Source organism: Rhamphochromis longiceps, linkage group LG18 (assembly GCF_057381845.1).
Source record: "Rhamphochromis longiceps isolate RC_006_pf linkage group LG18, R_longiceps_female_GT1.1, whole genome shotgun sequence".
NCBI classification, from domain to species: domain Eukaryota; kingdom Metazoa; phylum Chordata; class Actinopteri; order Cichliformes; family Cichlidae; genus Rhamphochromis; species Rhamphochromis longiceps.
Window position 1 is genome coordinate 21,009,090 of NC_140574.1, and position 14,879 is coordinate 21,023,968.

General features: G+C 41.3%; 1 protein-coding gene and 2 long non-coding RNA genes across 4 annotated transcripts; 2 read left to right on the plus strand and 1 right to left on the minus strand.

The window, feature by feature from the left end:
- Window positions 1-256: 256 nt before the first annotated feature.
- Window positions 257-3,599, plus strand: LOC146648175 (uncharacterized). The gene is made up of 2 exons (XR_014908562.1): window positions 257-1,994; window positions 2,496-3,599. It is a non-coding gene; the product is annotated as an uncharacterized LOC146648175 (long non-coding RNA).
- LOC146648176 (uncharacterized) lies at window positions 949-4,783 on the minus strand. Of its 2 annotated transcripts, none has more exons than XR_014908560.1 (5): window positions 4,718-4,783; window positions 3,954-4,019; window positions 3,448-3,603; window positions 2,903-2,995; window positions 949-2,605 (listed from the first exon to the last, which is right to left on the minus strand). It is a non-coding gene; the product is annotated as an uncharacterized LOC146648176 (long non-coding RNA). The 2 variants fall into 2 exon arrangements; XR_014908561.1 differs by lacking the exon at window positions 4,718-4,783 and adding an exon at window positions 4,562-4,704.
- Window positions 4,784-4,898: 115 nt separating this feature from the next.
- LOC146648177 (uncharacterized) lies at window positions 4,899-11,914 on the plus strand. The gene is made up of 3 exons (XM_085390052.1): window positions 4,899-5,151; window positions 5,308-11,667; window positions 11,824-11,914. The coding sequence occupies exon 2, from the start codon at window positions 5,473-5,475 to the stop codon at window positions 11,299-11,301; it is 5,829 nt and encodes a 1,942-aa protein (XP_085246178.1). The 5' UTR covers window positions 4,899-5,151; window positions 5,308-5,472; the 3' UTR covers window positions 11,302-11,667; window positions 11,824-11,914.
- The last annotated feature ends 2,965 nt before the right edge of the window (window positions 11,915-14,879 follow it).

The window sequence follows — 14,879 nt, forward strand, 5'->3', positions numbered from 1 at the left end:
CGGTTGTTGTGTCCTTGGGCAAGACACTTCACCCGTTGCCTACTGGTGGTGGTCAGAGGGCCTGGTGGCGCCAGTGTCCGGCAGCCTCGCCTCTGTCAGTGCGCCCCAGGGCGGCTGTGGCTACAATGTAGCTTGCCATCACCAGTGTGTGAATGTGTGCGTGAATGGGTGGATGACTGGATATGTAAAGCGCTTTGGGGTCCTTACACTCAAAAAAATGAAACGTTGACTTTAATTAAAATTATTTTGTCAACAGGTTCCACGAAATTGAATTATGTTAGTTTAAAGCAAAAATCTTTAGTTCATCTAATTTAAAAAAACTACTTAAGATTAACAAGACATATTTAAGACTAACTAAATCAAGTTATGTTGTATGAACATAGATGATATATTTTCAGGTTAGATAGTTTAGATTAGTTACTTCAACACATTTCTTATTTGTGGCAGTAAAATGTTAAATTTAAGTTAGATTAATTCAAATATTATATTTTCAGCCACCTTGTGCTTTATTAATTAGTTTTACATAAATCTATTTTGTCAACAGGTTCCACACAAATGAATTAAGTACATCCAACTTATTTTTTAAAATTTATTTTATTGCCAACACATTCAGTGAGCATTTGTGTAAACCCAGTCCAAAATAAAACACAACAGCTCATTAGGGTTAGTAATTAACAGTATGTAGACAGATGCAACATCAAGACTTTAAATTAAATGTCTGTATCTACCAGAAATAGAAGAAAAAAAAAAACGCATTGAAGATCACATAACACATTGATAAGATGACACTTGAGTTATGCACATGTGATGCTAGTAAGGTCTGTGAGTGTTTTTTTCTTTTAGTGTCTAAAATGGATAGCAAAGTTGCTATTTGCAATGATTGCTTAGGGTCAGTCCAGTAACACAATGCCAATGAAGTGCTTTCCTTTAACAATGCAAAGTGAAGTGTCCACCTCAACAGCCACAATTTAAAAAAAAAAAAAATGTAACAACAACAACAACAACAATAATAATAATAATAATAATAATAATAATAATAATAAATAGTCCACTGATATTAGCAATCAAAGAAAATTACATCACCATCCCAAATAAAACTTTAACAAAACATGCCAACATTATGGTCTAACAATAAAACAGCTTGTCAGCGTTCAGTTTTTTTGCAACAGCACAGCAGTAACCATTTAACACTTGCCACTGTCAACATTTATTTTACCAGTGTTTGGGCAAAAAACTTCAGATGGAAACATTTTAACATGGAAACAATTGTTCGTCTTTAAAAGTCCACAAAATATACATTCATCCTGCATTCCCAACTTGGATGATCTGATATCCTCGTGTTGGTGTTGTTCCCAGACCATCATGAAAATGTTGTTCCAGGTTCAACATTGCAAGTGACCAATCACATTGTTGTGACGTTATTCTATTCCAAGCCATTCGTGCGTTTATGAAATTCCAATGTTGCAAGGACAATATCAATTCTGCTTACTGTTTATTAAAGGGTTACGGTTAGGGTTAGGGTCAGTTGATCGGCGGACAGAGGCGGTTTCACGCAGCTTAAGTACAGTTTTTTGTTTTACGCCGGTTTTTCCCGAAGTCGCAAAAGTATGACGTCACAACAATGTGATTGGTCACTTGCAATGTTGATCCTGGAACAACATTTAGTATGATGATCTGGGAACAACACCAACACGAGGATATCAGATCAACCTCCTAACTTACCCTTAATTTTAGTATGTATTGCAATTACCTTTACAATGCACACAATGTAACACAAACTGAATATGAACATATTTCCACCTCATAACAATATGCCTTGAACGCTAATATACACACCACCCTTCAACATTTCTGGTGCAGTATCATCTCTCAATTAAATCCTTTAAATCTCAATACTTTTGATTGTCTCTTAGCTTTCAGTCTTGAGGTTAACTGAGATTCAGTGCATATATCCCACCCATTAAGAGTGCACATGCAGAGGCCAGGTCTTCCAGGTCATGCAGGACACACTAGATGGTTATACCCACTGTAGGGTAATTTCCAATAAACCAAGTTCAAAAAAGAAGAGTCTATGGCTGACGCGTGTTCCTGGTTTCCAAAAGAAATGCTTCCAGTTGCATTATGATTTGAAGACTGTTTATTTATTACAAACGGAAGATGTAACAATGAACTCCTTCCTAAAAAGCATGAAAGTTCCAAAAAATAGCAGTTATCCAGAACTAGCTGTGCACACGGTCAGAAAACCGTGAGACTCCTAACCTCTCTGTCCATGCTCCTCCCCTTCCCTCTCACACAGGGTTTCATGCTACTATTGCACTTACATAATTAAAGTGAGAGGTACCCCCTTTTAGGTTCCAATCCCAAAACAGTGACTTAAAATTACTTTATGTAAACACATATATTTTCACATTTATTAATCCTGAAAAGATGACTTATGTAATGAATCTATGAATTATAAAACAAACATGAACTCAATCGTAAATAAAAATATAAAGCAGACGTCTGGCGCTTACACCCACATCGGCTGGAGGAGTGCTGGCATCAGCTCTTTCGATGGTAAAGATAGCAAGGGTAATTTGTTCCAGCTCCCTCTGAACAGCTGTAGCTTAGACACAAAAACATAGAAAAATGGCATCCAGTTTTAAAAAAAGAAAGAAAAAGGGCCAAAGCTACCCTTTAATGACGTAAACACAATATTAGGAACATGCACCCCAGTGCGCCACTATTTTAGACTACAGATTCAACGATAAATATAAATAGTTTGGGTATACAAGAAGATTTCCCAAAACATTTAAACAGGTTCCATGCAAATTACAACAACAACAACATTACAACATGCAACAACATTAGTTATTCAAAATTTGGTTTAATACAGATAAAAAACTAAACTAAAATTACCAACCAATTATTCTTTGAAGAGGATGCTTGGGTCTTCATTCAGGTAAAAAGGTAGTGCCCTGAGGACACACTCCCTCCCCTTTTCAATGGTTTCCTTCTGTAGAGAGTGGCAGAGATACAGGAAGAGAAAACAGATATACTTTAGGATGACAGAAACTCACATTATACGCAAAATGAATGACATATCCACTGCACAGATAGACATGTACACAAGACCAACTAATCATCACATGGACATGAATAGTTAACCTGTTGGGCAGGGTTTCCACCACATTATATATGTCCATAATGGAGGTAAAGACAAACTAATACATCATCTTTTTTGCATTCAAAACATAACATAAAAACATTCACTTCTGGTTTAACCTAAATCAAGGGATCAGATTTTACATATGTTTAGGTAATTTAAATTTTCCAACGTTTTGAGTACCAAACTTTGTCTTGCTTAATATAAATGTAAGTGCACTGTGCAGCTACCATACACCAGCTGTTTAAATTTGAAAATGATCTTATTAGCCATAATATTTTGCTACCAACAGAATAACGCACCTGTGTGGCTGGGGCCAAAGTTTGTCTAATTTTCTTCCCTGCAACGCCTCCTTTTTTCTTGAAGACTTTTATGAGCTGGTCAGTGTATTGGTCAAGTTGTGTAAAAAGCCTTGGAACATGTGCAGCAGTAGTAATCCTCACATATTCTGCTTCCACCTGAAAATATGTCAACAAACACAACATACTGTACTGTAAATATACATACTATATGTACACATATACAAACTAAAACTAATGTAGTAAGACCTCATTAAAGCTATAATTTTAACACAAACATTTACACAAAATGCTAATGGAGCCATTACAGCTTTTATTGTTATTTATCAAGTTCCAAAAAATATTGATCACAGCTGATCTGAAAAGAATTTCATGCCTCAGGCCCTTGAACTGCAACCTTTACCATGGTTCAGATGTGGAGAAGAAATAACAGGGGCATGGGATGGGTCACAAAAGAAAACTTAACTTATAAAACAGTTTTGTTTTTAAAAGTATAACAGTTCACATACCACATACAAGCTCAGCAATACCACATACACCACATCAGTATAGGAGGGAGCAGGTAAAGGCAGGATCTGAGATTTATAAAGAAAAAAAATAATTAATTCCTTAATTTCAAGAAGCAAATTATTGTTTGAATTACAACTAAATAAAATACTACTCAGAAGAAAAGCAAGAGATTGACACTGCCATGTGCTAACTTTCTATAGAAGCAATTATCACCAGGTCTGTCGACCTCCATTGTCTGTCCACTCATATGTCTTGAATAATTTTATTAAAAAAATTAAGTGTGTACTTTCACAAACTGTAATTTATAACTACATTGATATGTATAACTCCGCTAGGAAACATGCTGTATTTACAGACCATTTTTACATAATACAGATTACTGATAGAGCAGAACAATGGTGTCACAGTGGCTTTCGCCCTTGACTTTTTGGATTTTAAATGTCACTTTATGCTATCCTTGCTATCCTATTCGATATTTCCGACTCTCGGATTACAGAAAAGGAATCCCAAGAAAGCAAATGGAAAAATAACCCCTTGAAAGAATAACCCCATGAACCCCTGTAGCTAATCCCTTAATAAAACAAAAAACAATAAAAATGTTTCTTACACAGTCCACAAAATAAGCATGTCCAGGACCCAGTAAAACTAATGTAAAACAAGCACACGCAAACGATATAACATGTCTTGTAAGACAAACGCAAAATATAACCATGCTGGACATATAGATACTACACAACATAGTCAAAGAAAAAAGTGGTCTTACCTCTCAAAGAAACAGCAGCTTGGCGCCAAAACAGCCTTTTTCAGTTAAATTTGAAGTCTTGCGCATGGCACAAGCCGTGAAACCTTCTTGTTCCGCGCGGTTTCATTACAACTGTTTTTGCATTACTGCCACCTTGTGGATATACAAGGTGTTATGCCCTTGAGTCAAAAGTCAGCGGTTGGTGTGTGTGCTGATTGAGCCACATAAGCAGAGTGATAAATAAGCTCAGAGTGAGACATCATTTTCACAAGAGATCTTTGTATCCTATGTGCGGAAATGGAGCGAGGGAGCGTCCTGTTCACTAACCTATCTTTGATGTACCCTTTCGCTTATGATGTCGTGAAAAAGTGCTCCAGCAGTTATTAAATAGGGACTAGTTCATGTTCACGCTAAGAGTGCTCTACACGTTCGCACCTCGGAAAACGTTCGTCTTTGTGAGTATTGACATGTGTAGAGACAGTCGTTATGTGTGTTTACATGGAGCGAACTGTATGCTGATGTAATGTACATGTTAAGCTAGGCTAATCGGCAAGTTGTTATTAAGATGTGTGTTAACCAGCGATTCATTTTCATTTTTTCTCATGTTCTAGTTACATAAAAACAAGAAAGTCAAGCCTTGTGTGGAAGACCTCTTCTATTTGTTCGCTAGCTGTCTAACCTCACAGGGTCACGTGTCGTGAGGGCAGCATAGTAAAAAGACGAAGGAAAAGACGCCTACTCAGCGGGTTCAAACATACAGAGCTACTTTAAGCAACATGAGTCTACGCTCAGGAAGAAATTACCTAAAAGACTACGCTGCTGAAGAGCTAGACGAAGCAGCCGGTGGTGAACAGCAACCAGACGTCGCCACTCAACCAGCTACAACGCAGCAACGGTCTCAGCCATTCGACACCAAGTCGCAGCAATCCAGAACATCGACAAGGCGTTCTCAACGGACATCCTCATCAACAGCTTCTGCAGCTGCAAGGGCCTACGCCAAAGCTCAAGCAGCACGAGCTCAACTGGCCTTCGCTGAAAAGGAAGCTAATGCAATGAAACAGAGAGCTGAACTGGATGCTCATCTACATGTCCTCCAGTGCCAAAAAGCAATAGCCGCAGCTGAAGCAGAGGCCTCAGCCTATGAAGAAGCAGAGATTCAGAGCGGGGAGCTCTACGGAGAACTTTGTGAGGAAGCTGAGCCCATCAGTACAGTGCACCGCACTAACGAATATGTTCAACAACAATGTGAGTTACTCTACCCAGACACTCAGCACGACCCAGCACAGCCTCCTAAAGGAAATTGCAATGAAGTAGATGCACAAGACAGTACACAAATAACTAATCCTTTTATAACCAACACTCAGACGAAAACACCACCTGTAAATAGAGAAAGGAAACAGGAGCAAACAGTGAACACATGTGTAGTCGACACGTACTGGTCCAACTCCACAAAGCACACCCCCAACCTTAACAACTGCGTACCTGAATCAAGTGAAATGCAACAGTTTGCAAAATACCTAATTCGCAAAGAACTAGTTAGCACAGGTCTTTTGCAATTTGATGACAAACCTGAAAACTATTGGGCATGGAAAACCTCATTCATCAGCGCAACCAAAGACCTAAATTTGTCTCCAAGAGAGGAATTAGACTTGCTAACAAAATGGTTGGGTCCAACATCATCCGAACAGGCTAAGCGCATTCGTGCTGTACACACCCTCAATCCTGCTGCAGGTGCGAAGATGGTCTGGCAACGCCTTGAAGAGTGCTACGGCTCACCTGAGGCTATTGAGGACGCACTCTTAAAAAAGGTAGAGGACTTTCCCAAACTCACAAACAAAGACAATGTTAAGCTGCAGGAACTTAGTGACATCTTATTGGAGCTTCAGTGTGCTAAACAAGATGGCGCGCTCCCAGGACTTGCTTACCTGGACACAGCTAGAGGAGTCAGGCAAATAGTGGAAAAACTTCCCTTCAACCTACAGGAAAAGTGGACAACTGTAGGAACACAGTACAAGGAGACTCATAGTGTGTCATTTCCTCCTTTCTCAGTTTTCACACAATTTGTCCAGCGGCAAGCGAAAATGAGGAATGACCCAAGCTTTGCTATGTCCAAGGCCAACACCCATGTCCCTTCTCCCACAGAAAAACTGAGGTCATATAGTCGCAAACCTACTGTGTCAGCACACAAAATGGACATTACGGCAGAGCCGGACCAGAATAATCTCAGTCCAAAGAAAATGGAGGAACCGGATCGCCAGTGCCCAATCCACAAAAAACCACATCCACTCAAAAAGTGTAAGCTCTTTAGAGACAAACCTATTGAAGAAAGACAAGCCTATCTCAAAGAGCACCACATATGCTACAGATGCTGTGGGTCTGTCCAACACATTGCAAAAAACTGTAAAGCAATGGTTAAGTGTATTGAATGTGACAGCCTCAAACACTTATCTGCAATGCATCCTGGTCCTACTCTTGCCCCTAAGAGTACTACACCAGGAAACCACGACAATGAAGAGCAAATCGAGAGCTCACCTTCAGTCGAGTCGAAGTGCACAGAGGTATGTGGCCAAGGTGATAGCCCACGTTCATGTTCTAAGATCAGTTTGGTCAAAGTGTATCCCGCAGGCCAAAAAGAGAGAGCTATAAAAATGTATGCAGTAATAGATGATCAGTCCAACAGGTCACTGGTTAAGTCAGAGTTTTTCAGCCTTTTCAAAATCAATGCCAAACCCACTCCATACACCTTAAAGACTTGCTCTGGCAGAGAACAAACCTCAGGTAGGAGAGCTGTAAACTTCTTCCTCGAGTCTTTGGATGGAGAAGTCAACATCCAGCTACCCCCTTTAATTGAATGTGACTCTGTGCCGGACAATAGATCTGAAATACCCTCTCCAGAGATTGCCCAGCATCACCCACATCTTCTTCCAGTGACAGATAACATCCCACCTGTCGACCACCACGCCCCAATCCTTTTACTCCTTGGAAGGGACGTCATCAGGGTCCATAAGGTACGTGAGCAAATCAACGGACCCAATGATGCACCATACGCCCAAAGGCTAGACCTGGGTTGGGTTATTGTGGGGGAGGTGTGTCTAGGAAAAGTGCACAGTCAGTCAGAGGTCAATGTCTATAAAACACACACCTTAGATAATGGACGTGCATCCTATTTTGAGCCTTGCCCAAACACAATTCACGTTAAAGAGAATTATGGGGTCACTATGAATGCAACCTGCATCACAGACAATTTGGGACACTCTGTGTTTGTTAGATCTGAGGGTGATAACAAACAAGCCATGTCTATCGACGACAGAGCATTCCTGACAATAATGGACAGTGAAGTTTATCAAAACCAAGAGAACAGCTGGGTTGCACCTTTACCCTTTCGCTCACAGAGAAGGAGGCTCCCTGACAACAGAGAACAAGCCCTAAAACGCCTCTGCTCTCTCCGAAAGACTTTGGAAAAGAGACCAGAAATGAAAGATCACTACATCCAATTCATGCAGAAAATGTTGGATAACGACCAAGCCGAGCCTGCCCCTCCTCTGCCACTAAGTAAAGAACATTGGTATCTGCCCACGTTTGGGGTATACCACCCACAGAAGCCACAACAAATACGAGTCGTGTTTGATTCAAGTGCAGAATGTGATGGAATTTCGCTCAATCAAGTGCTTCTTGGCGGACCTGATTTGAACAACTCCCTATTGGGAGTGCTGTTGCGCTTCCGCAAAGAGCCCATAGCCCTGACAGCCGATGTGCAGCAAATGTTTTACTGCTTCGTTGTGCGCGAAGACCACAGAGATTATTTGCGTTATCTGTGGTATGAGGACAATGACATTACAAAGAGCATAGTTGAGTTTAGAATGAAGGTCCACGTGTTTGGAAACAGCCCGTCACCCGCTGTTGCCATCTACTGCATGAGACAGGCAGCACAGCAGGGAGAACGAGAACACGGATCTGATGCAAGACAGTTTGTTGAGCGTCAGTTTTATGTTGACGATGGTCTCACATCAGTCGCCACGCCAGAGGAAGCAATCAACCTGCTCACAAGAACGCAAAACATGTTGGCAGAGTCTAACTTGCGCCTCCACAAGGTAGCATCAAACTGCAGTCAAGTCATGGAAGCTTTCCCTGTTGAGGATCGTGCAAAGGACCTGAAAGATTTAGACCTAGGAGTAGACCCTCTTCCAGTTCAGAGAAGCTTGGGACTCTGTTGGAACCTACAATCTGACAGCTTCACTTACCAGGTGTCAAATGAGAGCAAACCATTCACACGGAGGGGAGTATTGTCGACAGTTAATAGCCTCTATGACCCTTTGGGATTTGCTGCTCCCATAATAATGCAGGGCAAAGCATTACTCAGGGAACTGTCATCTGATGGAAAAGACTGGGACACACTCTTACCCCCTGAGAAACAGGAGAGGTGGGACTTATGGAAAGACTCTTTGCAAGCCCTTGAGAACCTCCAAATACCAAGGTGCTACAGCCCAGGTACGTTAAGCACAACGAAAGTGAAAGAACTTTGCATTTTCTGTGATGCCTCCACTGTCGCTATAGGTGCAGTAGTCTATCTGCGTACAGTTGACAGTGAAGGACAGTGTCATACTGGGTTTGTGATGGGGAAGTCTAAACTCGCACCCCGCCCCGCACACACTGTACCACGCCTGGAACTATGTGCTGCTGTGCTCGCGGTGGAAATGTTTGAGCTCATCAGAGACGAGTTAGACATTAAAGTAGACAATGTGACTTTTTACACAGACAGTAGGATTGTGTTGGGGTACATACACAACACCTCCAGACGATTCTACATGTATGTTGCCAACAGGGTTACGCGCATTAGAGCATCCACCCATCCGAGTCAATGGCATTATGTACCAAGTGAGTTAAATCCAGCTGACCAGGCCACTCGGTTCATTCCAGCAGCAGACCTGCAGAACAGTACCTGGTTCTCAGGTCCACCCTTTCTGTACTCTGACCCACACACAGAACCACACACTGGTCCTTTCACGCTCATCGAACCTGAAAAAGACAGAGAGATACATCCGGAAATAAAAGTAATGAAAACTACTGTAGCAGAGCCACAGTTGGGTTCTGACCGTTTCAAAAAGTACTCAAACTGGATCACTCTTTGCAGAGTCATAGCCAGACTCATTCATGTAGTTACATCCTTTGCACAAAAGACAAGTGGGCAAAGGGGATGGAAAGGTTTCAGTGAGACACCGAGCGTCCAAGAACTCACCCGAGCCCAAGCAGTCATTATTCGAGCCGTCCAACAAGAAGCTTACAAAGGGACGCTTGAAAACATTAAAGAAGGAAGGAAGGTCAGTGGCATATTTGATGCACTCAAAAAGCTCAATCCTGTAGTGGACAAAGACAGTCTCTTACGAGTCGGTGGACGTCTTTCCGCTGCCGATCTCACAGAGAATGAAAAGCACCCTCTGATTATCCCATCTACCAGCCACATCGCCATGCTAATTGTAACTCACTATCATGAACGAGTGGCTCATCAAGGAAGACACATAACTGAAGGAGCTATCCGTGGTGCTGGGTACTGGATAATTGGAGGGAAGCGGCTTGTGTCATCTGTCATTCATCGGTGTGTCACATGTCGCAAGTTGCGAGGCAAAATGCAGATCCAGAAAATGGCAGACTTGCCTGCAGACCGAGTCACCCCTGAACCACCCTTTACCACTGTAGGCCTAGATGTATTTGGGCCATGGACTATTGTGACGCGTCGTACAAGAGGTGGTTGTTCCCAGAACAAACGTTGGGCTGTGTTATTCACATGCATGTCAACTAGGGCTGTGCATATCGAACTGATAGAGACTATGTCTGCTGATAGTTTTATCAATGCATTAAGAAGGCTCTTCTCTATTCGGGGCCCGGCCAAGTTTCTGCGCTCGGACAGAGGCACGAATTTTGTGGGCGCTTGTAAGGAATTAGACCTAAACTCAGGAAACAAAGCAGTAGGAAAGTACCTGCAAGAGAGAGGGTGTGTTTGGACTTTCAATCCCCCTCATGCGTCTCATATGGGAGGCTCGTGGGAGCGCCTTATAGGCGTTGCCAGGCGCATTCTGGATGCAATGTTGTTACGAACTGAACAAACACGTCTTACTCATGAAGTGTTGTGCACCTTCATGGCCGAGGTGATGGCAATTATTAATGCAAGGCCTCTTGTTCCCATATCCACCGACCCTGACAGTCCTGCAGTACTCACTCCAGCAGTGCTACTAACGCAGAAGATGAGTGCTGTGTCCGCCCCACTTGGGAACTTCTCATCAGGGCAGCTGTTTGGGAAACAATGGAAACATGTTCAACTCCTCGCTGACACTTTTTGGAAAAGGTGGAAGGGAGAGTATTTATCCACCTTACAAGGTCGTGCAAAATGGACAGAGACTAGACCTAATGTCAAAATAGGAGATGTGGTCCTGCTAAAGGACCTCCAAGCCAGCAGGAACGAATGGCCCATGGGACTAATAGTAAAAACATTCCCCAGCAGCGACAAGAAGGTCCGAAAAGTGGAAGTGCGGACTGTAAAAGATGGGACTGTTAAAATGTTTCTCAGACCAGTTTCAGAGATTGTTGTTTTGCTTGCAGAGACTGAATGAATATTCTTCAATGCTAGATGATGTTTGAATATGTTGTATTGATGTTTATTGTGATATAATGTGTGTATATCAAGCGGGGAGTGTTATGCCCTTGAGTCAAAAGTCAGCGGTTGGTGTGTGTGCTGATTGAGCCACATAAGCAGAGTGATAAATAAGCTCAGAGTGAGACATCATTTTCACAAGAGATCTTTGTATCCTATGTGCGGAAATGGAGCGAGGGAGCGTCCTGTTCACTAACCTATCTTTGATGTACCCTTTCGCTTATGATGTCGTGAAAAAGTGCTCCAGCAGTTATTAAATAGGGACTAGTTCATGTTCACGCTAAGAGTGCTCTACACGTTCGCACCTCGGAAAACGTTCGTCTTTGTGAGTATTGACATGTGTAGAGACAGTCGTTATGTGTGTTTACATGGAGCGAACTGTATGCTGATGTAATGTACATGTTAAGCTAGGCTAATCGGCAAGTTGTTATTAAGATGTGTGTTAACCAGCGATTCATTTTCATTTTTTCTCATGTTCTAGTTACATAAAAACAAGAAAGTCAAGCCTTGTGTGGAAGACCTCTTCTATTTGTTCGCTAGCTGTCTAACCTCACAGGGTCACGTGTCGTGAGGGCAGCATACAAGGTATATCGATCCTAATTGACTTAACTTAAATGTTATGCGATCAAGTAACACATTAGTATTATGTATGTTGAATAATAGACACAATTACGTAGACTTGATTAGAAAAACATATGTTAACTTAACAAAAACATATATTTTAAGTAAAATGAAAATAAATAATTAATATACACTGAACAATCCACCTCATTCATTTTTTTGAGTGTAGGGACTAGTAAAGCGCTATATAAATACAGGCCATTTACCATTTGAACATTTTGGCTTCCCTGTAAATTAGTTTGAACGTGTAAAACCTCTGCATACAATTTTGTGTTGTAGACCACACAAGACCAAGTTTCCAAAGACCAGTGATGAACGGAGGTCATGGGCTGTCGCCAGCAGCACCCAGTAATAACTGATTTAAAAAGGGGCATTAAGCCCTGTCTTCAAGCAAACCCCTTACTGGCTTTCTATTGCACTGTCTACCATGCAGCCTGCTCAGTATTTATTGAGACACCTCCAAAGCAATCTGGGCTGGCAGGCACAGATGGCTCCTCTAATCCAGGTAAATTATCTTTGAACCTTTCAGAGTAAACAGACGTGCCATTCTCCAGAAGTCTGGACTCTCGTAGGCATGAAAAGAGTGGTGAATGAGGGTGTGTATGGGTGAACGCTTGTGAGCATGTGCATCACATAAGATACTGTGGAGATACAAACATTGGCTCTGTCAGAATACCATTGTGTATGTGGCACGATTATTGATGTAAAATTGTTGGTACTTTCTGTTTCTTCCTGGAGAATGTTCAATACTTCAAAATGATAAGACTGAAATTGTAAAAGGTGTGCTTGAAGATAACAGCTAAAGCTCAATCAGGTTTACATGGATAATAAAAACAAATCTACTGTCTGTATCTGTTCACTGACATGCTGAATAAATTGCACTTATGTTAGCCGGTTGGCATCTGCAACTTCATCGCAATGTGGTCATGATCTCCACTGCTCTGCTGATTCTACCTCCATCACTTGGCCTTTCATCGTTTGCATAACTCAAAAATGTCTTCTAAAAGTTTCTGACTCAGACAGGAAAAAAACAAAACACAACCACACAGCACTGAAATCGAGTTGACTTTTTTCTGACTAGCGTTATATAATTTAGTATTTTTCATTTTCATACTTATCTTTTGTTTTTATCATGTTTTTTGCATTGTGTTTTAGCTATAATGTACTTTTTCCATCTTTTAACACTATTCTTGTTCTAAATAAATACATATTTACATTACATATTATTTTTCAATATTTAATCATTTTAATTAGCAAGTTTTTATTGTTGTCTTGTCTCCAGTTGCATTTTTGGTGTGCATTAGTCTTTTTTTTTTTTTAACATCCCTCGATAGCTGGGAGTTAAAAAAAAAAAACACTTCCAGCTATTGTTTAATTGCTACGCAGTAAATAGCAGAGAGCATTGTGTAGAACTACTGTGAGAGGATTTTAACACCTGCCCCATTCAGTCCTTTTGAATCAAACTTGTTTGACTTGGTTCGTTTCACCCTTGGTGCAGTTTATTTGTGCAGATGTGAACACAGTAAGGACACCTTGGTACTAGGGGTGCAACGATACACAAAATTCACGGTTCGGTTCGGTTCGATACTTTGGTGTCACGGTTCGATATTTTTTCGATACAAAAAAATGTTCATGCATTTTTAATTTGTCATTTATTAAAATTATAAATATATATTTTAACTCAAAAGTACAGTTTTTAAATTTAACCCTAACCCTTGTGCGTGTTTTTTATTTTGACAGCGAATGCGCACCTGCGGACCACTTATGTGCAGCCCTGGTTATTTAGCTCATCATATTGCAGCCACAGAAATTCTTTTGTCCATGAAACCATAAAGCTGCACTTTCTTTTTGCCTTATAGTCTGATTTGTCATAACTTCTCCGTTTTGTGGTAAGCTTTTCTTTGGCTGTCACTTCTTCACCCTGACCTGTCTTATTTGGCTCAGCAGAACTGAAATGCTTTCACACGCTCACTCACATAAGCTCAGCGATTCTCTGCGCGATCAACCTCTCACATGTGTAAGCTGCGGGAGATTTCACTTGTCATGTTTGCATAGTAAGCTAACGATTAATAAGACGATGTCAGAGGAATTGGTGCACAAATTATCATCACTCACAGATCAGTGCTGTCGCTCTCTATACACAGTTCGCAGGATTGCAAAGTGAAAGCAAAAAAACAAGCGCAAATTCAAACGCGACTTCAATATGTCACATATTGACAGTGGCTCACCGATGCCAATGACATAATTACCCAGCTACATTTCTGAAAGAATGCAAAAGCATTGACATATATTTTTCCTTCCTACAATAGCCCGACGGGCAGGGAAGAGATAGATTTTGGTAGCCCGACTGAAAAAATCGCTAGCTCCGGGACGTCGGGCTAGCGATATTGCAAGCCCTGTATCTGATTGAGGAATCACTCATCTTTGGAAAAGAGAGTTTATTACAGAGAAATGGCTCTTTCCAAAATAAAAGCTATACTATCCGCTTCTTCTGGGCTATATTCTCAGCAGCATAAGGAGAATCATGTGCTAACAGCTGTCTAAATGACTCGGCTAAAGTTAGTAGCATGCTTGCTTTTTTTTGTCTGCTTCCACTTGTCTTTGCACTAGGATGATGTCGGCGTAAATGTGCAGTCATATTCGTTGTGTTCCCACTAGTGCTTTCAGGTTAATCTCGTTGAAATGACCTTAACTCCACAACACGGCAACGAGCTACCGCCGATCGCTCCGTGCATGGGGCTAGACGGCCAACACGTTAACGAGCTAACTGCGCTAGCACACTAGTTCACACCAATGTAATTGAGCATTGCATGGCACATCCAACATACTGTTTTACTTTAGTCCATGACTCGCTTACCTTCAGGGTCATACGTCACATGAAAACCAAAATAATTCCAAACGCCAGATCTGAATGAG

Coding starts and splice junctions, on each gene's coding strand:
- LOC146648177 (XM_085390052.1), top strand. CDS start 5,473: ATGAGTCTACGCTCAGGAAGAAATTACCTAAAAGACTACGCTGCTGAA.